We start from the raw sequence: 26039 nt of genomic DNA, 5'->3' as shown, positions 1-26039 counted from the left end.
AACTAAATGCTTTACTGGGTAGAATATAACAGTCACACAAATATCAATTTAGTGATGTACAAAGCATTTTTAAAAAACAATATTTTGCAATGGAAATCTTTCAGAAGTTGTTGAACATTGATATTATAAACTTAATGTGTTTAAAGTTTATAACGATGAAACTCCCAGATTCTTTTCATTTAAATCACATGACAAGTCGTTTAGCTCCGACACGCCCCCTTTTTTTCTCAGTTGTCGAGCACGCGAGTTGTGTGAAGTACTCAATAATCTCTATTTAGATATTTTATTCTAATATTAGATCAACTATTTCTGTAAAAGAGAAAATTTATTAAGATTAAACGAAACAAGCGGAGTATACATTCGTGTTTATTACTCTTAAATTAAAATTTTCTTGTCTAACTATATTAAAGCGCACTGCAGAATTTTATTCTCTAAATTTACTCTTTTTCATTCCAATATGAAAGCTGGTATAAAGTCATGTTTAAGAAAAATAAGTACACTGTACTTAATATTTTGTATATATGATATTATTTTGAATTGCATGTTATAAAAACACCGATGTATGCATACAATTTTCAAGTACTACTTAAATTAAGCTAAATTCAAAATGTTTGCCAGCTTTGTAATTCATAACTACTTAAAGCACAAAACATACATTCATATAATACTGTACATATAAGAGTTTACGTTTATTTTTGATAATTAGTATTCGCTAGAAAACAAATTACTTAAATGAAAATTAATAATAGGGGAGGGCATATGGGAAAAACCTATTGCAGTTGGTCATAGCATTGTATTTAGTAGAGAAATAACTAACATTATTCAAGTTGAAAGTCCTTTTAAACAATGCAAATGGGAAGAATGGCAAATATCGACCTCCAAAGGATCAGGTTCCATGGAGGAGTGAGCATCCTCTCCCGACCTATCACATCCGCCCTGGGTTCCTTGTCATGATCGGAAAAGGGGGAATCCGTAGAAAAGTCAGTTATAGATAATGACTTTAGGTTAACAATTAAAATTTAAAAAAAAAACGCTTGACTTAACGATGGTTTGTATTTGCTGAGAAGGTCATTTTATCGACCATAAAACTTGCAAAAATGATCTGCAAAATGATAATCTCAAAGGAGACGTAAGTATTGATATCTTTGTTTCATCAACTTGTGCATCAATAGCTCGCTTCGTTTTAGATTTTGTTCATATGTAGAACATGTTCTTGCGTATCGAATCAACTGAGAGATATAAACCCATTGGCATTTGCAGATGATAAGGTATATTGCTACCCAAAAAAGAGAAGTTGACGACTGATTCAAAATAAAAAAAATTAGAAAATATTTATTGGAGAGAAAGTATTTTGACTTGAGGGGGAAAGGGAAACATCTTTCCTGCATATTTCAGCTTTCTTTCTCAATGCAGAAAATGATTTTATTTTACGAATACTTAGTCAATTTTTACTAATTACATAAATGTATATTTTATGCAACAAAGTACTTTATTTTTACTTAGTTTTTGAAAATCTTAATTCAATACCTACCAACTCATTTATTATTTTCCACAATACTTCCTTTATTAATAATATTTTGACTTCGTCCACGACTTTTAAAAACATCTATCTTCTCTATCTTATTTTTTCACCTAACCTTTCTTCTAATTGTACTTAAGTATTTCAGCTGCTCGTGTACTACTAATGAGAGAGAAAAAAATCGTGCTTTTTCTCTCCTTTTTTTAATAAAGGGAAGGTGAGATTTTGTGGGAGGGGTCGGGTATTAAAGATTAAGCCCCCTGCATGTGACAGGTCAAGTAGATTAGGCGAGGACTATTGTTTGAGGTGTTAAAGGGGGGAGGGGGAATAAGAAAGTTCAGTCACAATAGTTTGACAGGTGTGCAATGTTGACGTCCACATGGATGAAAATAGATAATTAATTAATTTGAAAAAGAAAAGCAATTTATTTATTGTACCTTCCATGCACTGATGTAATGAGTTATTTTATTACATCAGCTATAAAAATCGTTGTTTTATTTATCATATACATGTAATTAATAATACATCTTTTTTGTTTTGTCACCAAAAAGAAGAAAAATCAAAGTTTATAGATCAGGAAGTTTTGATTCAATAAATTTTTATCCAAAAAATTCAATCTTAAGACTAAAAATGTAATATTTTTTCGTCGAGACAATATTAAATTTGTTGAAGACCGTTATGGTTCTGTTTGTTCGCCTTTTAGTATATGAGTACCTCCTGAGCACACTTGAACTGGCTGTGTGTCGTTGAGACGCGATTTGTGGCTGCTGAAGTGGTTTATTGCTAAACCCCTACACACCGACAGAAGAAAGGCTCAAAGTGGGTAAAACGTGCAAGCAAACAAATACTTTTTGCTGGTTGATAAGAACACAATTCTTTGAGAGAGAGAGAGAGAGAGAGAGAGCATTTTCCGACTTGGAATATTATTTCATAGATTCGATCTACTGCCATTATATACTTCTCCATTTTTCTGCGATAACAAACGTTTTTAAATAAGTTCTGTGAAATTTAACATTCTTATTTCCGTTTTTGCAGTAAATTGTTGCATGTAAAGTCGAAAATTTGATTTTTTTTCAATGAAAATTAAGAGTTAGTCCCTATTTTGAAAATGCGTCATATTGTAATTTTTGAATTTACCGGATAATAATATGTACAAGAATTATAATAGTTGTCATATTGTAAATTTTGTATTTACTACCAGCCGGTAAATTCAAAAATTACAATATGACAAATGACTGTTTGATATTTTGATCGTAAGTGTCCTTTGAAGACCGTTAGTACCCTTTGGCAATTTATTAAAAGTAAGAGAATTGTACAGTGTAAATGAAGGCTATGACCCGTTGAGCGTACAGTGTATATTAAACATCATTCATTAAATTCAGATATTTTTTTCTTCATAAAATAGAATGAATTGTAGTGGAGGTTGCATTACCTCTGTGACTGTAAATTAACATTACGAAGCATTTTTTTTTTTGGTTTTAGGGAATTAACTGTGTTTTTACATTATAATCCATGTAAAACTCCAGGGAAATAGGACACACATACATAGAATATTTCGCGATAGTCAGATCAATCGCTGTTTTCAGGGCGACAAAGAATAAGTATCAAGTTTCAGTATCTAACTTTTTAAAATGACATATCAATAGGTTCTGCATATGAGCAATTAATTTTTCTTTTCAACGTGGTAATCCCATGTCTATAGGTTATCATATCCAAAAATCTTTAGCAAACAAACGATTTATTTCTCTGGGAGACTTGTTCGTCTATTAAGGCGCCTGGGCACAGAGGGAGTAAAAATATAAGTTGAGTGCATGGGGAAAAATCTAATTAGGAATAGATTTGTCAATAAAAACATATTTTGATTTCTCTTTTTGCGAAATTGTCTCTGTCACTTTGGTCGGCCACCCGCGCTGTTTTACAATCGCACAGTTGATCCTACACAGGAAATGGCCGCGAGCCGACAGATGCGATGAGCGTCCTCACATTTTATATCTGTTCCCCCTCGCCAACCCCTCTCTCCAGAAACCCAGCGGGGGGAAATTCGAGAGCTCATCTTCTTTTTGTTTGGGATCCAATCAGATGTCATTTAATATCAATGCGGTACAAATTGGCTAAGTTAGTAGTGATGAGTGAACCACCAATTTTCTGAGTTTGCGGAAAGTGTAATAGGGTCGCACTCTTATCCGATGCATATGGCATTCCCTAAATAGCAAATTAACACGACATTCACTGAATACTAGGCAAATACAATTGAGTTTAGGTACACTAACTTTATTAACTACTCTCGATTTTTAGCACATAAATAATAACTGCACGTCTTGGCCCCTGCTCATCTGGAGGTATTCAACACAAAGAGCGTGTTTTGTTCTCTCTGTATCAGGGCCAGAAGCAACTGTTCTATAATGGAGGAAAATAATGCCATTAATTTAAAGTGAAAGCATTTTCTATTGACAAAATTGCATTCATTGAATTTAGAGAGGTTCTGCATTGCATTCAAATGCATAACTCTCTCTTTGTAGCCTATAGCATGAAAATCTGGACACAATCTGCTATATGTTTTCAAACTCTTGTATTCAAATTTTCTTCACGAAATGACAAAAATCATGTTATATTCTACAATTTTAATTTCAATATTTAAAATGAATCCTTGTAATAACAAAGAACAAGTAGACACATTTCATTAAAGTCAGTTCCAAAACATGAGGAAACTGTTGTATAGGTAGCTGAAATACACAAACTTTGCTTTAGCTTTCTTATGTCATGTATGAGTTTTCTTCTTAAAAATTGATACGGGTTATGAAAAGATTTTCACACTCTGATCCCATCATTTTCATAAATGATTTAGAAATCTGCTAAACAAATAAAAAAAAAAAACACTGAAAAGGTTTTCCAAGGAAAAAAATATACAGAGAAGAAAGTAATGAGATTTTTTCACTTTTTAAAAAATTCCATATATTTCATGGGAAATCATAGAATGAAGATAAATTATACTCTGTTTATAAGATTTGGAGTTTCACACACAGATAGCTGAATGAATAATTCCCATCGTTCCATGGAGCAGAAAGAAAGTAAAGTTATTTAAAAAAAAAAAATCCTTGTTCCTCATCTTTCTTTTATCAAGTCTTTGTTTTGATTTTGGAGGTTGATGGTTGATCCACTTCCTGTTCATATTCTATTTCCACTCTGGGTCTCTTCCTCTTGGCCTTCAGTTTCTTTCCCTTTCCTTTTTTCACTTCCTCCTCCTCTGAGCTACTTTCTGAACCACTTTCACTTTCTTCATCACTATCCTCACCATGAAGTCTATCCATGTCCTGAAACAAAAATTATCAGCAACTGTGCATTTGGTTGTTGTTGACTATTTGTAAGCTTTATGAAAATCTACTTTTGGTTCCAAACAAAACAAAATGTACATGTACGTATATAGGGATGGGTATCGCCAAAAATTTCGCATCGCGATATATCACGATTTTTCCCCACAATATCACGATAATATCATGATATTTTTAAAAGCAGTTTTTACAATGATTTTATATCAAAAGTCACTATTTTTCTAAAGAATATGCTAGAAAAACAAAATTTTACTTTCTTGAAATCTATATGTATATAAAATCAATTATGTTTGGACGGTAAGATGCCGTTCTTTTCACTTTTTACAACATTTTTTTACACTTTCTGTAATTGTTATTTGAAAGATTGAACAAACAAGCAAATTCAAGGAATTGTGGTCCCCCGCTTGGCGCTTTCGGTGTCATTGTGGGTGAGATGTCATTTTTATTATGATATATTGTGTAATATGAACACCCTATCATATGTCATTCATTTAGAAATCATCAGAAAACTCAAAGGTCAAGGTTAAAGGGTTAAAGTTCTTGGTATCCAATGAAATGTCTTCTCACAAGGATTACATATGTGAAGAATGAAAGCCCTAGCCCTTACCATTCAAAAGTTATGGTCAAGGTTAAAGGTTTTTCATAAGTACAAAAAATCTCCAAGATCAAGGTCAAAAGGTCAAGGTTGTTGATATCCAATAACAGCTCTTGCCACAAAGAATACATATGTTAAATATCAAAGTCCTAGTATCTACTGTTCCAAAGTTGTGCTCAAAGACCATAAGTGCCGAGCATAGGCCTAAATTTGCAGCCCTTCACCGCCAATGGTGACGTCTCCATATCAGTGAAATATTCTGGAGAGAGACGTTAAACAGTATACAATCAATCAATCAATCAATCCAAAGTTGTGACCAATGTCAAAGTTTTTGAAAAGTAGGTCAAACTCCAAGGTCAAGGTCAAAGGGTCAAAGTTCTTGGTATCCAATGAAATGTCTTTTCACAAGGATTACATATGTGAAGTATGAAAGCTTACCGTTCAAAAGTAATGGTCAAGGATAGTTTTTTTCATAAGTATGGAAATCTTCAAGGTCAAGGTCAAAAGGTCAAAGTTGTTGGTATCCAATGAAAGGTTTTATCACAAAGAATATATATGTTAAATATGAAAGCCCTAGTATCTACCATTCAAAAGTTATGGCCAAAGTAAAAGTTTGGAATTTTTGTGTAAAAGTGGGTCAAACTCCCAAGGTCAAGGTCAAAAGGTCAAATTTGATGGTACCCAAAGAAAGGTCTTATCAAAAGGAATACACATGTGAAATATGAAAGTCAAAGCGCCACTAAATCAAAAGTTATGGGCAAGGTTAAAGTTTTTGTGACGGACAGACTGACGGACTGACGGACAGACGAATGAGATTTAATATCCCCTCGCTTTCGCGAAAGCGGGGGACAATAAATGAATAATTTCTGGATTTTATAATATGTACCAAAAGACCGGTATTTAGGTCTCGTATCACGATACATATCACGCAACAAAAAATCGCGATATACCGGTATATCGATAAAATCGCACATCCCTATACGTATATCTGTCATCCATAATTAATACTTTCAGTGTTTAATTTCATCTTTTAGCAAGTTTATACAATTTCAAAGGAAGAGATATTGTTATGATTTAATTCTTTAGTAAAGATCTTTTTGCAGGAATACAATTATAACTTGTTAAAAAGAATGTCAGCTTCCTATACATTGAAGGTTGTTCAAATTGACACAGAGACATTAAGGACTGTTTCAAGGAAAGAAATATTTGCGATGACGAGGCTCATGTGAACCTTGCGAAAATTTCGTGCACATGAAAAAGTTGGTTTACAGCATTCCTTTGGAACTCAGATGAGATGGATTTTAATGCTATAAATCTAATTCTATTATCAGATGATGACAGATTTGAATGCTATATAAATCGTACCTCTAAATCCGATAAATCGCTTTCCTCAAAGTCCTCCTCCGCTACATACTCTACTTCTGCTTCCTCCTGATAAAGATAATAAAGAAATCATCAGTTGCTACTAATCCTGCTGCTTTACATCATCTCAACATTATACTGCTATACAGATACTGCTTCTAAAGTACATATGTATGTAGAAAAAGACTATATTATCAATATCCTTACTTTTTAAATACATTTAAAAAGCAATAATGTTTACAGAAAAATTTCGACTCCATTTTATTTTCACCCCTTTCAGCCGGCCCTCATTTGAGTTAATTCAAAGCAGGGCAGATTTAAAGAATACGGTTAATTTCTTAAACAAAACTATGACTGGGTTAATTTAAAGCAGGACAAAATTGTCTGCAAGCGTGAAAGTGCAAAGATAACACGGGGCGAAAATAACCCTGTACATATCAAACATATTCATGGAACAAAAATAAAATTTCACTTCATTTCACAATTTTCCTTGACCATAGACCAGCTCCTATGTACAGTAAAACTTAGTTATAAGGATCTCAATTGGATGTCAACATTTCCTGCCTTGTAAATGAGATTCTTTAATATATCTGAAACGTATTGAATGGTCCTATTTGGGATCCATAAAAAGTTTCTTATCAGAAAGATTTCATTATAAGTAAACCCTTAATAACCAAGTTTTACTGTTTACAGTAATTAAGATGCATTTCATATATGGATGAAAGCAGAACCAAATACTTCTTGTACAGGATGCAAATTGAATAAGAATCCCTGAATCAGTTCAAAGGGTTATATTAAGATTTTTGTGTAAAACAAGCAGTGTAAAACCAGAGACCTGGTAGAATTTGAGAAGTTTTCAGTACAGAAGAAATAAAAGGCAGAGAATTACAGAAAACAAAGACAGAAATACTCAAAGTAAAACTTGACTTTGGATCAATCAATTATTAATCGATTACTTTTTGAAGTAATCATGCTGAGTCACAGGCAGAGAATTAAATCAGAATGTGAAGATAGACAAAATACTCATTCACAGTAAAAGGCAGAGAACTAGATCAGAGAGTGAAGACAGACCTCATCCTCTTCTTCTTCCTCTTCCTCCTCTTCTCCTTCCTTCTCGGACTCCGATTCTTCTTCAACCTCCTCATCCATCACTTTGTCAAATGCATGGGAAGGGAAATTATAGATCTCTCCGTACTGTTTGAGAACAAAACATCAGTTTACTCATCCAAAGAAACTTTTAAAATAGCATTTAAGAATTACTGAAGATATAAGATCAGTTCTCTTCAATTTAAAATACCAGTACTCTAATGTTCATTCAATCACCCACAAGATTACATTTTTTCTTAATCATTACATTGTGTCAAGCATTAATTAAATGGTAGTTTCCATATTTTACTTTCTATGAAGCTCTTAATAAATTTTCATAAAACACAGAATAAATATTTCTCCAAATAGATCTTTATCAACAACATAAAGTGACATTTTCTTTGGAACAATAATAAAGTAATGTCTTAAAGGAAGGTAATTCTTTAAGTATGAACACAACCAGTGCACAACAGACTTACCGTTCCTGACTTGAGTCTTTCCAGTAACTCTTTCTCTATAGCTGTGTCTATTTTAGCTGCTATCAGGGCTTTTTCCTACAGGTAAAATTAAGTCATTCAGAAAAAAAACTTACAATTGAAGTTTCACTCAATTCATTTACAAATTAAGTTATCTGTAAGACCACTTAAAGCCTCTGTTCCCTTTTTAAAATAGATCTTCCCCTCTTATGATAATAATCTAACATAAAAATCACACAGGACAAAGAAATACCTCTTTTCGTCTTTCTCGTTTTTCAATTTTTCTGCTTAGAGGAACCAACTTTTTCCTTAAAAAAAAAAATTAAAAGGAAAATTGGATGAAAGAGAAGCACACAGGTTTGTCCACATGTTCATGATGTTTCTAAATTTTTCTTTGATAAAAAAAGGAATATTACTTATGTATTTTAATCAATGTGCAGTTGAGAGATCAGTTAGATCACAGACATTTACATATTGTGGTGTGTCATACAGCATCTTATAATGCTAAATATTTTAATTCTTCACCATTCAATAAAAACTTATAATTACCTTCTTTTGAGCACCAGTCTCCTGATTCGGATTAGATACTGTGTTATTTTTGTGAATCTCTGTTTGCATTTGTGCTTGATGAATCTTGATTGATAAAAATACATGTAATGATTTTGAGCTTAATCAAAGCAACAATAATTTTTTTATTACTACAAGAAAATTCTCAGAAATCCTGTCTTACTTTGGCCAGTAGATAAGCTGTTCATCTATCTGTTTCAGAGCTTTCTCATAATTTCTAGACAACTTCACTTTTTCCCACATTCTGTTGGGAAATGCAGCTCGTTCAACTGTCTTCATATAGAGGTAACACACACCTAAAATAAAGTAATGACACTTCATTTAAATCTACCAATGCAAATCTTTTCTTTAATTCTATAAAAAGTTCACTTAAACTTTATCTACACATAAAAAATTCTATATCATATGAGACTGAGGAAACAACTTCAAGGGTAAACCTGGCCTACAAACATTTTATTTCATTCATTTGAAAATTTTACGTTTTGTTAATTTTATGGTTAATTTTATGTATTGAGAGTAAAATTCTTTTTAAATCAATTTTACTCAGCATTCTGAATCTTAATTGCTCAACTTCTGCATCAAGTTTAAATAATTTAGTGAATAATATTCCAATACATAAAATACTTTACCCTTTTCTTCTCTGACAGTGGCATATTGACTGTTAGCGAGTGGACATGATGCTCTGTTACATAATCCTGTTAAGTTGTACTCATTCCTACAGAATTTCTGGGATTTTGTTCTAAAATTAATAAACAAAAACAACAATTTTATGAAAAATTATCTACAGTAAATATTAGATTGGAAGTAACCTGCATCTTAATTCTTGAGAAAATTTTTAATAACAGATTTCTTAAAGTTTTCAGTTCTTGATGTCTTCATTAAGGTTATATTAATGATAATTAAAACAATAAATTAAATTGTCATTGAATAATTCATTTGATGCAGTTCATCAACTGCTGTTTATTTTGGGAGTCCTGCAAAAATTTTCTTCAAGAAGGACCTATCATCCTGCTTGGTGATGAAAGTTTTCAAGAACTCTGTTAATCATACTTAATACTTATGCAAATGGAGAAAAACTTTAATACCTGATTCACTCAAGAGATTTAAAAAAACAAAATAACAAGTAAACTGAGGTAAACATAGATAAAAGTTTCTAGCAAGACAGTCCATATAGTTCTTGTTGTATTCAGAACTTTAATTTGTTCCTTAAACACCTCAAACAAAATTTGAATTTATAGGGCCTATATTGAATATCAAATATGTGTAAGTTTGAAAATTGAACTTCAATATTAAATTTAATGAAATTATTTCAAGTGAAAAAGGTACAAACCTCACTTTAAAAGAACAGAATGTACTATTGATAATACTCCAAATGACCTGCAATGCAAAATATACAAAATTCAGTAAATTATTGAAGTAAAATGGTGTTTTTTTTAATGCAAAAAATTAGTATGAATATTAAGTGCAATGTAATTTACGCATTTCGGCTGATATTTGGTACGAATTTAGTATTTGATACGAATTTTGAGAAAATTCGAACTAAAAAGTAATAAACAGTGCATGTTTATACATCTTGATCTTACCAAAACCTTTTCAAACTATATGTATGTGATAAATGAAAATCAACTAAAAATGTAGGATGTTTTCAAAACGAAATAATTAAACTTTATATCGATGAATCGTTGAACGAGTACTCACATCATCGTGTTGCATATTTTTGATTTAGTTTTCTATTTCTGAATTTCCTCTACACGTGAAAGAAAACCGGAAGTGAATCGTATAAGTTAAAATTAAACAATCCCGAAAAGTGAATGCTATATCATATCTTGACGATCAAAATCATACAATTTTCTTTTAAAAACCTATTTAGAATATTTTAATTTTAAAGCTTAAATTCTTAAATTTATTATTTTTCTTGCAGAAGAGAATTCAATTCTTTTCGGTTTTCTAAATAAATTACAAATCGCTAAAATGAATGTTCGGAGTACCTTGATGATTTTCCATCAATAATCATTTTTCACTGAATAAATCCGAGGGTATCCGGGTAATCATATACAAGAAAAGAATCAACAAGGAAGTTCTTAACCAACAAACTTTCTTCTTGTTTGAATAGACGCAGAACTGAAATAATGTCTAAAACTCCGCTACCTGATTATAGCCAGCTTGCGAGATGGACTGTCAATGATGTGTGCACATGGCTTATGGAGGTAAGAAGTTATACACGAAGAATCGTCTGCAAGTCCCAGAGCAAAAGCATCATGCTACTACATGAATAAGCTGAATCACGTACTATTTTAAGATTATCAAAGGAACCCTAAACCCTAAAGAGTCAGTACTTTTCATTCAAAGTTAGATTTATAATTTCACAGATATTAATACAGATGAAAGACTGGCTGAGAGGTGTAGCTCATAGATCTATACAGTTCATTTAAATATAAATTGTCAAGTTGATCCAGTGTTCGAAATTAGCGTCGGTCCGTCGGTCCTGCGCCGACGTACAAACGGAAGGACTCATGTATAGTATGACTAAATGGGTCCTTGAAATGATTTTGGGCCGATAATGATTTGCCAAGAAAGAAGGCCTAAAAAAAACATGTTTCTTTCCTATAACCCGACCGACACATTCAAATTGCTACTATATCTGTGCCGGTTTCAATCAGCTGATGCAATTCTTATAAAGAATGCTAATTGTAGCGTTAGTTGAAATATGAATATGTCATCCTACTTGTCAACCTTCACTTTTAAAATATGAAGAGGAATGATCATTTTAATATCATGAAGCATTTCCTCCCCCAATTTATTTAGCTTCGTTTTCTATCGCATTAGTCTCGTTTACCCCAGACTCTCGCTCTCGAGACTTGGGCCGAGCGAGAGTCTGGTCTGATTCCTATTTAATTTTTGTAACCAGTAGAGGTCGCTAAACCGGCTAACAAGATGGCGATTCCAATGAAAATACATATGAGAATTTACTCTTTAAACAAATATATGTGCGTTTTTTGTTCCTTGTAAAGCAGACAGAGGTATTTTATTATAAAACCAGGTAAAAGTAAAGGCGCAGCCTCTGACTTTTTAAAGAATACAGATCTTAGATTCGAAGAGAATGTGTCAGCCAATGAAAATCCATACCGATTTCTCGGTAAGCCTCGATTTGAAATTACAAAAATTAAGTAGGAATCAGACCAGACTCTCGCTCGGCCCAAGTCTCGAGAGCGAGAGTCGGGGGTAAAGGACACAGACTACCAATTATTTTGCTATACATTCCTTTATAACATAAAAAATATTTTAAAAAATTACACTGGCTCAACTTACCTGAAACTTGGCACAGAGTAAGACCATTTCAAGTCCAAAATTTTACCAAGTTCTCAGGAACATTCATAGTCTGCAAGTCCTTTTATGGCATCGCAAATAACCCCTACCCTGCTTTTTTCACTTTCTCTTCGAGGAAAGGGTAAATATGGGCCTCTTTACACCCTTCCTACTACGCACTTAAAAGCAAAATTTCCCATTATTATCATTTTTATAATTTTTTTCAGACCCTCTCCTTTCCATTTATGCCCAAAAATAACCGCTTTCTACTCCATAAACACCCCAAAGAATTTTTAAGAAAAAACCTCTATTTTTAAACTGGAACTACTTGAGTGGTCAATGGAATAGGGGTAAAATTAGTAGTCTGTAACCTAAACGAGACTACTATCGCATGTACAGCCATGTTAGGTGCCTACTGTAAATATCCCACCTGGTTACTTCAGTCCTGGGATGTTTGGTCCTCTTGATTTAGGTATTTAGGGAAAGTGAAAATTAATGTTTCAAATGGAAACTTTATAATGCTTCAATATGTGAGATCGTACATAAGGCAAAAAAAAAAAAAAAAACACACACACAGACAGACCCTGTTTTGGGGCGAATGTTACAGGAAACATAAAGTATGTTTACAGTAATATTAACAAATTTTTTAGTTAAATAACATGATCTTTTTTTATTGGTAAGGAATCGATAAACTTACCAAGATTGTCAATTAAAGTTTTTTTCCCAAAATATTTTATGGTAGATTGTATTATTTTTGGGCCTATGTTGCCTTGGAAGGACTTGTGTAGACCTTTTACCAGTGGGTCCTTTGGACCCACAGAAAATAATTCTGAATTTCGAACACTGAGTTGATCTGTAATATGCATTTAATGATGCATACTGTATAGTGAAAATGAAGAAGAGGTTAAAGTACTCAAAAGCATTTACACTTCAAAATATAAAGAGATGTTTTAATTGCTGAAATGAAATAAAACAACAAAAAAGATGGTGAAAACAGTAGATATGTTTTAAAATGTACATGTATGTCCTATTAAAGCTTAGCTAATGCTGTAATAGTCTCAAACAAAATCTTTCGGAGGAGTTTGATTCTGCCTGAAACAATTTAGTGAGTTTTAACAATACAGTCAAACTTCGTTATCTCGAACCTGATGGGACTGAGAAAAAACTTTGAGATATCCGATGATTCGAGATATCAACGGTAAAATACTTACAGGAAATGTGGTAATGGGGCTTCCACATCACTTTGACACATCCATGGTATTCGAGATATTGGAGTTCGAGATTCCGAAGTTCAACTGTACAGCAAAACTCGGTTATAACGAAGTCGCTGGGACCTATGAAATTACTTCGCTATATCGTTCGTTATAACCGTATATGAAATTCATTTAATTCATATGGTTGGGGATCCAAAATGACTTCGCTACATCCGTGTATTCGCAATATCCGTGTTCGTACTAAACGAGTTTTACTGTACTTGGATTATAACAGAAACTGTGGAAGTTCATAAATGTTATCAACATGCATGATCAAGGCAGTATCATTTTTACCCTGATAATTATGGTACATTCCCCACCCCTTTGGATAAATTAATGGTTCATACACACTGCACACTATAACATGGTTTGATTCACTGTAAATAGAATTCTCATTTTACTTAAAAGTTCACTGATTGATTTATTGTATATTGTTTAATGTCCCTCTTGAGAATTTTCACTTGTATGGAGATGCCACCACTTGCGAGTGGAGAGCAGCTAGTGCAATTTTTTCCAATACTCGGCATCATGACCATTGAGCAGGAATCTTTTTCATGATGTTACGATCAATTCCTTACTTCGCAACTCTAGAGCAGACGCTCTAACCACTGCACCACATGGGCATTTCACACAAAGCGAAGAAGTTCGGAGTTATCCCCTGCATGGACACATAATGTTGTGAGCCCTAGTAGGGTATTATAAAACTGTAAATTCTAGTAGAAAGGAATTAATCAATGTCAAAACATGAAGATTTAGACAGTAGACTGCTGAAATTGGAGGATAAAAAAAATAGCATATATACTTATTTCGCTGAACACAATATTAAAATAGTTAAATGAGGCAGACTGATGCATTTTCAACTCTTATCATGAGAGGGATTGGTTGGGAGATTTAGACAATTCAGTAATTTGAAAGAACTACAGTATGAACAAACATCATTAGATGTTAAATTATTTTCAATGTGGCTCAGTAACTGTATGTATATTTTAGTTAATTTTCAGTTATTAAAAATATCTTAATTGGACGATATGCAAGGTAGGAAAAGAAGGTATTTAAAAATATTGAGATCAGTATTCTGAATAAAGAAGCCAAAAAATTATATCTTAAAAGATAGAGGAAAGTTAACCTATATGTTAAATCATTAAGAGCATTATAGCTATGAGTTCAACAAAAATTTATTCTGTTTAACAGTATTTTATTTTAGGATGCTCAAATTTTCTGAATATTATTCCAGAGTTGTTCTTTTAATACATGTATCTTCTTGACATATGATAAGGAAATCAATTTTTAACATTTTTTTTCTGTGATGTTTCAGAATAAGTTTGGGAATTTTGTCTCCCAGTTTCGAGAACATGGCATTGATGGTGGAAGATTTGCAGTAAGTTCTAATTATATTTCTGATGTTCATCCAGGTATTTACATTGTCAAAATTACAATTCATTTTTGTAAATTATAAATATTAAATTATGATACTTTTAGACAATATTAATAGATATTTTTTGTTGATCAGGAAAATATACAATTTTTAGCTCTACTGGTCAGAGACCAGAAGAGCTTATGCGATAGTAATGCGTCCGGCGTCCGTCCGTCTGTCTGTCTGTCTGTCTGTCTGTCCGTCTGTCTGTAAACAATTTTTCAAAACGCTACTCCTCCTACAATTTTAGTCTGATTTCAGTATTACTTGGCACACAAGTAGACTACACTAAGATACATAGAATAGTGCATCGGTTTTTAATTTCTATGAACGGTGTTGCCATGGTGACTAAAAATAGAATTTTCTGTGAAATTCCTTAAAAACGCTACTCCTTCTACAGTTTTGGTCTGATTTCAATATAACTTGGCACACAAGTAGACTACACTAAGATACAAAGAATAGTGCATCGGTTTTTGATTTCGATGAACGGTGTTGCCATGGTTACTAAAAATAGAATTTTCTGTGAAATTCCTGAAAAATGCTACTCTTTCTACAGTTTTGGTCTGATTTCAATATAACATGGCACACATGTAGACTACACTAAGATACATAGAATAGTGCATCGGTTTTTGATTTCGATGAACAGTGTTGCCATGGTTACTTAAAATAGAATTTTCTGTGAAATTCCTTTAAAACGCTACTTATTCTACAGTTTTGGTCTGATTTCAATTTATCTTGGCACACAAGTAGACTACACTAAGATACATAGAATAGTGCATCGGTTTTTGATTTCGATGAACTGTGTTACCGTGGTTACTAAAAATAGAATTTTCTGTGAAATTCTTTTAGAACGCTACTCCTTCTACAGTTTTAGTTTGATTTCAAAATAAGTTGGCACACAAGTAGACTACACAAAGATACATAAAATAGAGCAATGGTTTTTGATAAGTACAAACCAGTAGAGCTACAGTCTCGACAGAGACTTCTGGTTATATCCCCCACTTGAAAAGTTGAAGAGGGTATTTGATGATGAAGGTTTCTGTCCATATGTCCATCTGTAATCCTTCCATAGTATTCTTTATTGAGAAGTGTGTAATACTCTACTTCAACATTGACTTCTCATTAGAGAATACCTTCAATAGGTTCTCAACCCTTAGTGGTACCTCAACTCCTACTACTAAATAATAAAAGTGTACCAAAACCTTTGCTGAATAGTGTGGGAGTCAGACAACCTTTTTTATAATGTCTATGTACACAGAAAAAGGACAACTGTATGGAATACATCAATTACATAATATCAGCTGATAACTGAAGAAATTTTTTTTTTCAATATGCATGGTATCATTGGTATGTCTCAAATGAATTGCATTCAGGGGGAGGCAGAGATATAAATCTAGAATACAAACATCTAGTTTTTTTTTTTTTCAAATCTAAATGTAGTAAAAAAATATTAGTTTACTGTCTAAACTTTACACTGTAACTGTAAATATTGAAAGAGAAAAAAGTGAAGAACACAATGACATATAAAGTCATGTTCAAAGAATTAAAATTCACTGCACCATCATACATTTATGAATCAAGTTATAACAAGCCATGCTATTCAGGAGTTTGCTATGAGGTATATAACATATCATAAAGGAAGCAGAATGAGGTAACACCATTATAAAGTCATGTGGGGTTAAAGATGAGGAAATGTCACAGTGTCTCATACAGTACATTACTTGCCTCCTTTCTGAGATGATCCCCCCCCCCAATTTTTAGGGTATTATTTTTCCTATTTTAAGTCATAAGTAACTTCAAGCTAAATGTTCATTTTCCAGATACTAAGGCTAAGCATTATGTAAAGTGTTTCTTTATACAACTTCTTAATTTTAGAAAAATTTGAAGTCAAACTACTAGCTTATGTTCTTTTTTCAAAAGCAAAATAGAAATTTAGAATTTATTAAAAATCTATAAAGTTTACATTCGTTTGGGGTTTTAACATTAAACATGTTAGAGGAAGCATTAAATGAGACAAATTTGATAACTGGGTTCTTTATATTTTCATTTTTATGTTCATTTCTTGTAATCATGATTAATATAGATTAAAGTAACATAAATCTGCCAATACTATGAAAATAACCCAAGACATCAAAATATCAAAATTCCACAACTTCCACAAACTTACGTATTCTAAAGTGGGGTAGAAAACAAACAAAAATGGTATGTTAATTGTATTCAAATTGAAAAGAATGAAGTATGCAGAAGTGAAATTTACCAAGTGTAATTTACTATTACTTAAATTTCCCTACTATGAAAGAAGAGGGGAATGTTATCTTTAGAGAAGGAAGTTATACAGTCTTATACATACAGCTACCCCCACAAAAGAATGACATGAGTTCATTCAGATAAAATTAAAATTCAGTAAGTGAAAACACTTAGTTAAATGTGTTCATTTCTTCCAAATACACATATTATGTATTTGTGGAAGTATAACAAAGTTATATTAAGATGAACATTCGGATCTTGGATAATTAGGAATGTTAATAAATATGCCTCTTTAAGACATTCATTAAATTGTACATTTAAAGCTCTAACAGTGTTTAAACATGAACATAAGGTAAAATAGCTCAAGTAATTTGTTTATACAGACTGTATATATGAGAATCTTATTTACAGAACCACTGTCTTTAGAATCTTAGAAGCCAAAATATACTTGAGAGTGAAAAAGACTATAAAGTACCAGTGTGTATGAAATTCAAACAAAAGGTGAATTACATGAAGGTTGTCAGAATTAGATGATTTTCCACATATGGATTTCTTTTGCACTATGATCCATGTATGTAAAATAATAAATATTTTTGGTTCATGGCTACTATGCAAACCTGGTCAGAGACATTCCTTTACTTTTATTTATTTGGCAAAAACTGAAATTTTTAGAAGCACATTTTATTTTGACGTAGAATATTGCCAAAATCAAGAAAAATGCTGAATCAGCAACAATGCAAAACGTAATCTGTCAATGCCTATTACAGAACTAACTTTAAATCTAGTATCTACATGTATGTGTTAGGTTGTACTAACAAATAAATAATCAAAAAGACTGCAAATGTGTGTATTTGTTATAAAAGTAAGGAGAAATAATTTTATTCATATTTGCATTTCATTTCAAGGCTTAATAATTAAAAGATGTGACTTTTTGTTCTGTCACATGAAAAGATTGGCTAGTTGCTAGTGAAATTTCTTTGGCACTGTTCCATAGTAACAATGAAGCAAAACATTTAGATAATATTTAACATACATATATCATAGTACAAGAGAAATTTATGTGTGGAAAATCCTAAAATTCTGAGAACCCACATGTATCACTTTTATAACCATTTAATTGTCTGATTTTATATGGACTGGTACTTAGCTTTTATTTTTATAACATTATAAAATGTTCAATGTTTTCTTATGAACAATCAGGAAATATTTAAGGTTTTATCTCATGTATTTATATTACTGGTGACCTTTAAATAATATCAGACTGAAAATAGTTTTACCATCATAAATAGCAGTAAGGGGAAGTTAAGTTACTAAATATGCAGTCATAAGAACTATAATGCACTTATAGTTATCATAACCAGCCATTATATAGGTCACTAGATTGTATTAAACTTGATATATATAAAAAATAAGCCTCTGTAGTATTAACCATATTAGAATTGACCTTATGTTTGAAAAGAAAAAAGGGATAGGTTGCTGTATGACCTTTCCCCAATATTCTGCTATGTAAACCCCCTCCCTCTCTATTACACAAACATCCACCCTATGTCTATTGTTCATCTAGAGTTTATTCTAGACAGCTGAAACTTAGAATTTAGAGTTATTTTCCAACTTATTTCAAGAAGTTTATAAATGAAACAAATCTTGCAGTTGTGCCTCTATAGTTGCTTAAAATGAGAAATGCTACTCAGACACTGCGTCTGACCAACATTGTATATTCAAGTATGTGACTTTCAATTAATTTTACAGTTACATGTATAAGCTTAGCATTTTCCCCCTGTTATATCAAGGGTTTTCCCAATATAAACAGCTAGAAATTGTGGCAACATGTACTTTATGAGATAAATACTCTAAATGATTCAACCGACCCATAACTAATTTCTAGTGATTCCAGTTTGTGTGAAGTTGGATCTTGATACACATGTACTATTGTTACCTGTTAACCACCTGGTACAAAACCAGTAGATGATCGATGCACCTGACTTGAGAAACAGAAAAGTAGCAAGTCTTTTTCATATTGCAGGACTTTACTAACTACTTTTGAATAAATGCAGAAATTATTTTAAAACACACAATGTGCACCTGTACATGCATATTTTCCCCTAACTATTTACATTTTAATACGAAAGAAAATATTTTGATAAAGCAAATGTTTCCTGATGAATTGAATTTTTCTATTTAAAATTACAAGTCAAGTAAAGTGAAGGAATTAAATTTTTTTCAATTTCTGTTGGAGTTTGCCCTTCTTTGATAGTTTTATTATGTTAAAAAACTCAAGAATTTCAATTAAACTCATAGATCCAGTATACAGTATGTGAGGGATAAAGAACTACAAGAGATTGAAGTTTGAGCCATCAGATATTACCATCTTCGCTAGCCAAGGGTTTCCAATATGCTACTCTCCTCATGATTATGAGGAGAGTAGCATATCAGAAACCCTTGGCTATAGTGAAGATGACAAATTACCTGTATCTGAAAATTGCACCCCTAAATATTTTGCAGACATCATAATACCCCGGTATTCAATAGATGTACATTTACTAAATGAATTCTTTTATTCCTTATTATAGCAGTACAATGTAGAGAAAATGCATCAAAAAATTGTTAAAAGAAATGATTCTGTTGTTCATTTTTTCTTCAAAATTTCCCCTTTCTTAGAAAAAAAAATGTATTTCTGAAATTATGTTCCTAAATTATGTTTTAAAAAGTCTAAATTATATAATTTTGACAGTAGAGAGTTTGTTAAGAAGAAAGGGATAATAAAGGAAGCGCACAAAAAAAGCTGCAAATAAGCATTTGTTTATTTCTAACACATGTGTAATATTTGTTATAATTAATACCTTCATGTATACCACAGGAGATGTAATTGCGTCAAACATTCAAAGGATTGGAAACAATTAATTGAAATCTTTGTACATGTAATCAAGGTTGGCGTTATTGTCTTGCAACCCAAACTGTTTATAATAATAGAACAATTTTTGATGGGCGTATCATGCTGTGGTGAGACACATAATTGTACAGTGTATGAAAAATAAAGCAGAATTTATTCAAAATTTCATACTTGAGAAGAAACACTTGCTATGCCTTCAACTCGACATTTAGATGTACATGTGTAGAAGACATATTATCAATTAACAATAGTTATTTCTTTTCATATGTCAATACAATATATCCCAGTAAACTTGAAATAAAAGACACTACAGATTCTGACACATCTGTTTCATATTTTACTGAAAAAAGACGTAAAAGGTATCCTTACAAAAAAGTCATAAGATAAATGTGATACTTCATCTTTTCAATCTCAACTTCCCTTATGAGTTATGATGCAATATACCCTACCTTTATCACATGTATATAGGGTTTATATGCGCAAGAACATCGTCTACGTACTGACAATTATTAAGAATTTCAAAACGAGGTAAACGAGTTGATGAAACAAGAATATCAACAATCTCGTTTAAAGTCATCATTTTGCAAATTTTATGGTCGATACATGACCTTATTAGCAAATTAAAAACAATAATTTTTTAATTAATTCAAATCATGATTTACGTTTTCCTTACTAATTGTAAAGCCATTATTTAAACATTGTCTACGGATTTTTCTGTTTTTCCCGATCTTGACAAGGAGCACACGGCGGATGTGACCGGTTGGCAGGGCTGCTCATTCCTTTATGGTTTCTGGTCCATGTTTGCTCTTCTCCTGCTTTGTATTGTTGGAATGGACTCTTGTTGAATACTTTCATTATCAGCATATATTTCATAAATGTAGTAAACCATAGTCAATTTGTTGCAAAAAAATACGTTCTAAAAATTGGAATGAATCATTGACATTCAACCAGGTAACGAGGTCATTATAACAACCATAGAAAATCCAGAATTTAAACTAGATTATTGAAAGTTCTGTAAGTCATCTTCTTAGTCAGTACCCTGTGTGGATTAGAACTATATTGATATAACTGTAAATGATCTGAGTAAGGAATCAGTTTGAAAATAAAATACTAGTATAATAAAAATAGGGAAAGGTAACGATGATAATTCTGACCTCATCCCCTTTCCCTTATGGTTAAATTGTCGAGTCGCCTTCACTGTTTGTAGTGAGAAAACGTTTGCAACAATGCTACAGATTGGTCGACTCCGTGGTCCTATTTTGAGCTCTCTGTGATATATTGCATCGACATAGATGTATGAATAAAACTAGCTTTTAATTAAAAAAAAGGTACAAAAATGTTGAATAAAAGTCTCAGCAGGAGTTTTATTTTGCGTTCATATATTTATAAGTTTCGAATAAATTTGTTTCATAACAATATTAAAACAGACAAACAGGCTGATTAAAGAGCCCAAGTAGTGTCCAACGGTGTTAAGCACTTTGATCAGTTAAAAACATATTAGCTTGCTAATTACAGAGTTTAAAAGATGTGGATTTGTCACAAATGAGATGTCCGCTTAATAAACGAACGTAAGTGTATTTTGTACCCAATTCTCAAATCTGCAAAATGCTTTGCCCTTTTAAATCTCTTGCCGTTTTAGGCAACTAAGCTATTTTTAGTCGAAGATTTCAGCATGGTAACTTTTCGATAGTTTTGTCGTCCAAAATTGCAAGAAAATTTCCACTGTATTAGAGAATTGTTTGCACACTAATCTAAGAAATTAGTTAGAAATTTCCTGAAAGGGTTATTTTTTTTAAAACGTTAAGAAAGAAGAAAATTTACTTGTTTTTTTAAGGAACAGTGTGCCCAACATGCAGATATTTGAAATTTAAAACTTTATACCAAGTGTACATGTATTCCAAAAACAATTCAGTTGGAATAAAGTTTGATTTCTAACTGATACGCTTAAAATTCTTAAATACGTCTATGCTTGCAACTTTCAGCATGAGTTATAGTTCATACTCCTTAACAAAAAGAAAATATTGAATTAGACAATACGAGTCACCACGCTCTACATTTTAATTTATCAAAACGATATTTCATATGAATCTATTAATTACCTTTGAGTAAAAATTATTTCTTTTTTGTCAAAGGACATTAAATGCATGAGTCTTCTCTCTCTTTTCTCTCTATAAATAATTATTTTTTCTCTTTCTATGATTGTACGTATTTTCAGCATATCGGCGATGTGGATTTAACAAAAATGAAGTGTCCCAATGCGAAGAGATCGTAAGTCAAAAACTGTGACTGAATTATAGCGAAGTCATTTAACTGGTATTGTCGTACTTTTGTGAGGAGTTTAGATTATGTGATAAAATTATTGTGATTAACAAATCATAGATTTATCCTAACTAGTATGTAATCTGTCACAATCACCATTAGTTGCCTTATCACATAACTTGGAGATAGAAGTTAATTAACACGTTACTACACTTTAGACGTTTTTTTTTTATATTTTGATACACACTTTTTTACTTCCAAAAGTGGATATATCCAATTTAGATTAAAAGAAACGCATCCACAATAAAATAGAATTTTTGAAAAAAAGTAACATACTTGTATGTCGGGATGGATCTGTGCTTCGACTTTGAAATTATCTGATTAAAACTCATTTGGAGCAAACATGCTCATATCATAGATAGAAAAATATACAAACCAGTTTAAAATGTATAATATTGAAATTGGCAAATTTTTGTTACAAATGCTTTCAATGAAATATATTATATACATTGTACTTGTGAAACTCATTTTGGCTAGAGATTTTGCCTGCAAAGGGACAGTTTAAAATTTTGCCACATATACTTTCGAAGAGAGTAGAATGGAGTAAGTAAATTCTTATGTTTTGTGAAAGCATCTAAGTGTGTATTAAAGTGATAACGGATAAAGTATTAAAAAACGAACAAGATTTATCATTCTATATCGGTTATGTTTTGATCCATATTTCGCTCTCATGTGAAGTATCGTAATCTTTGTCAAGGACACATACTACAAATCAAAATATGATAGTAGTGTTTTATACGCTAAACCAGGAAGTAAATATGGAAATGCACGTAGTAGTTTTAGGTAGTACAGAACACTGCTTTTAGCTTCCTCGTAATATACTTTTTGAATCTGCTTGATGTGCGCATATTTTGCATGAAATAACGCAGCAATGTAGGCATTTCTGTTTCTAGACGAACACTTGTAAGCTGTACTCTGAATATATTCCAAACCTATTAATAAATTATTTAAAAAAGTTGCTTATATTAAAATATGAAAGATAAAGTTAATAATGTTAATAATTCAATAATGTTTCAAAATGAGATGTGTTTTCTTGGCATCAGTAGGTAAAATTTTTATTTATACTTAGAAAAAGAGTTTATTTTTAAAAGAAGGATAGATTTTTATCATACATGTACAGGCATTTCGAAAATGATCAGAATTATGAGCAATAAAGAGATATACTTGTTATTTATTTTAACAATCAATATATCTGTCACTCTCTATGTTTTAGTGAATTAATAAAGTGCATAAGGAATATCCCTAACAGAGACGTGTCGGCCCCAACGTAAGTATTTATAAAATATGAAAGTTGTATTCTGTCCAAGAGAGTCAACACGCCTAGCGTAAAATAAATTCTAGAGAAAATTTTCAGTTTATGTCATTGGAAACACAAGGTGTATTTCAGTCTTTTCACTTATTAAAAAAACTTTTCATTAAGGTCAATATTTGATTCTTTTTCTATTGATTGAAATACAAATATGCAAGAAGAAAAAAAAGTATTGTCACTTTCAGAGGCACTTATTGTCATGCATGGTCTATTCCCAAAATGTTTTCTCTCTGAAAATGAATAACAAACAAGAGTTTGTAACTTTGAAATTTTATTTTTGTAATATATTTAGTTTACACAAACCGTGAGTATATAAGTTCGAATGTATAAAGCAATAATCATGAATCATCTTTGTTCAAAGATGATGTCTTTCTCCATGCAACTAATGAATTTCGCTAATTATACTTGTATAAATTTCACTTAATCTTTGGAAATGAAAAAAAAAACTAACAAATGGGCTCAGTGTAAAAAAAAAATACAGTTTGCATAGTTTTCTTGATTCAGTTCCACTTGCATTTCATCAGTTTATTGTCTTGGAATCTTTTTCATGCATCTTGAAAATTTCAATCATGAATGGATCATCAATGATAAAGTCACATACGAGAATGGAATACGCAAATACACGTATAGATAAATTTGAAAACGATATGCACATTCATTTTGCGGACTATGTTAAAATCTGATCTGTACATGTATGTACATGTAAGGGGTTTATTGACAAATGAAGTTTTTGAGCTCGAGTCTTCTACTTTTATTCTGCTGAATAGGATTTCGTTGGGTAAGACTTTTGCATGAAGTAGTTTTTGGTTTTGTTTCAAAGAAAAATCCTCAAGTCATAACCAAAGATGGATTTTTATTATTTCATGATATCAGGTTAGAAATCCTTAATCTTTTGTTTTTGTGGGGAATTTTTTTGGCATGTTAGTGTTTTGATACGTTTTTGTATTTATCATATTCTCACCAAAGGGTGAAAAAAGAATCAATACTACCAAAAATGTACTATGTTATGTAGGTGATAACTTATAAATAAATAACGATGCTGTATTTCGATGTCCATTTGTACAAGGTATTTCAGTTATAGTATTTTTATACACAACATGTATTTCAGTTAAATGTTTTCTTCATTTGTGTTTATCAGAAGAGTGGATATTCTGATTTAGAAATAAAAGTGCTTTCTAGTTATTAATTGTGAAAGATGATATTAAAATATCCAGTATTCTTACTTTCCCAGCTATTTTGTGACATGTTTGTGCTAAGATTACATTCAATCCTCATATGATGGCCAGTTTACTTGTTGTTTATGTAGGTATTTGACCTGAATTTATAGACTGTTTTACATAGGTAGTGACATAATTGTGATAAAATGACGATCAATGTTCAGTCTTCTTAAGTCAGACATGCATATTCATATCTCAGGAGGGTATTTGTTGTGAGGAGTTTAATGAAATATTTACATAATTATAATATGTCGTTTTATATTAAGAGAATGTAAGTAAAAATTGCCTTTCTTGCAAAATTCTCAGTTTTATTTACAATTACTCTACATGTATAAGAAAACTCAGTATTTAACATAAAAATTTGTATTCATTGCTTTGGTGGACATATGATTACTTTCAGTTTGAATGTTTGCATGATATCACTAATATTTTGGTGTTCATTCGGTTATATTGCATTTATAAGACGATTTGGTTGATGTTAAATAAAGGTGCATATATTTATTGAATAATTTTTCGGTGAAAAATATTTAAAGGTTTGGAAAATGAAGAATAATTGAAATGAAATCTTTTAAGTAAAAAAATATATACAGTATATATTCACGATTTTGTGTTTTTTGTGCTTATCAACATTTTCCATAATTACCTTTATCTTTACCATGACACTAATAAGAAATGTTTTGTGAAAGACCACTCAAAATGTATCATAAATTGCAAATGGTACTCGTACAATTATCTCTTTAAAATCGAAGTTGATATATATAACGAGATATACATGTATACATGTGTAAAGAATATAGTTCTACTTCATGTGATATTTGTATTACAGAGTGTCAACGTTTACACCTTCCAGACCAAACTTTCCTTCCAGAATTGAGAGTAAGGATTCTAATGTATATCAAATCATAGATTTAGACTCAAGATAACCAAGATAATTATATAAGCACAGGAAGATATTACCGCGCGAATTCAATTTCAATATATGTGAGTACTATAAACCAGTCACGTGCTATACTATTTTATACCGCTATATAGACAGGCAGCCACAGCCGCCACCACCCAGTAATGAAGCAGAGTCAGAATCCGATGATGACTACGAAGCTTGGGACGAATTTGAGAATTTCGATGATGATTCAGGATCGGTAAACTTTTT

The 26039-nt window shown here is 31.5% G+C and overlaps 2 protein-coding genes across 25 annotated transcripts in view; one reads left to right on the top strand and one right to left on the bottom strand.

Annotated features, from left to right (window-relative positions):
- Nucleotides 1-4125: 4125 nt before the first annotated feature.
- On the bottom strand, nt 4126-10740 carry LOC134231090 (protein MAK16 homolog). Of its 2 annotated transcripts, none has more exons than XM_062713013.1 (10): nt 10633-10740; nt 10265-10311; nt 9564-9673; nt 9098-9230; nt 8917-9000; nt 8621-8675; nt 8371-8445; nt 7877-7999; nt 6809-6874; nt 4126-4830 (listed from the first exon to the last, which is right to left on the bottom strand). In XM_062713013.1, the coding sequence occupies exons 1-10, from the start codon at nt 10645-10647 to the stop codon at nt 4636-4638; spliced, it is 903 nt and encodes a 300-aa protein (XP_062568997.1). In that variant the 5' UTR covers nt 10648-10740; the 3' UTR covers nt 4126-4635. The 2 variants fall into 2 exon arrangements, with proteins under 2 accessions (XP_062568997.1, XP_062568998.1); XM_062713014.1 differs by having other exon boundaries at nt 6809-6871.
- Nucleotides 10741-10972: 232 nt separating this feature from the next.
- LOC134231087 (lymphocyte cytosolic protein 2-like) overlaps nt 10973-26039 on the top strand; it is a 44632-nt gene continuing 29565 nt past the window's right edge. For 18 of the 23 annotated variants that reach the window (XM_062712995.1, XM_062713006.1, XM_062712993.1 and 15 more), the window contains exons 1-7: nt 10974-11141; nt 14809-14871; nt 21560-21612; nt 23577-23630; nt 23965-23976; nt 25716-25765; nt 25922-26028. In XM_062712995.1, the coding sequence (XP_062568979.1) occupies nt 11064-11141; nt 14809-14871; nt 21560-21612; nt 23577-23630; nt 23965-23976; nt 25716-25765; nt 25922-26028 (417 nt within the window). In that variant the 5' untranslated portion in view covers nt 10974-11063. Of the gene's footprint in view, nt 11142-14808; nt 14872-21559; nt 21613-22259; nt 22313-23576; nt 23631-23964; nt 23977-25715; nt 25766-25921; nt 26029-26039 lie in introns of all 23 variants that reach the window. The other 5 variants (XM_062712990.1, XM_062713012.1, XM_062712992.1 and 2 more) reach the window with 5 other exon arrangements.

Source organism: Saccostrea cucullata, unplaced genomic scaffold, assembly GCF_032062105.1.
Source record: "Saccostrea cucullata isolate Sc308-1 unplaced genomic scaffold, CSIRO_AGI_Scuc_v1 ctg109, whole genome shotgun sequence".
Lineage (NCBI taxonomy): Eukaryota > Metazoa > Mollusca > Bivalvia > Ostreida > Ostreidae > Saccostrea > Saccostrea cuccullata.
This window is presented reverse-complemented; position numbering and strand designations above follow the sequence as displayed.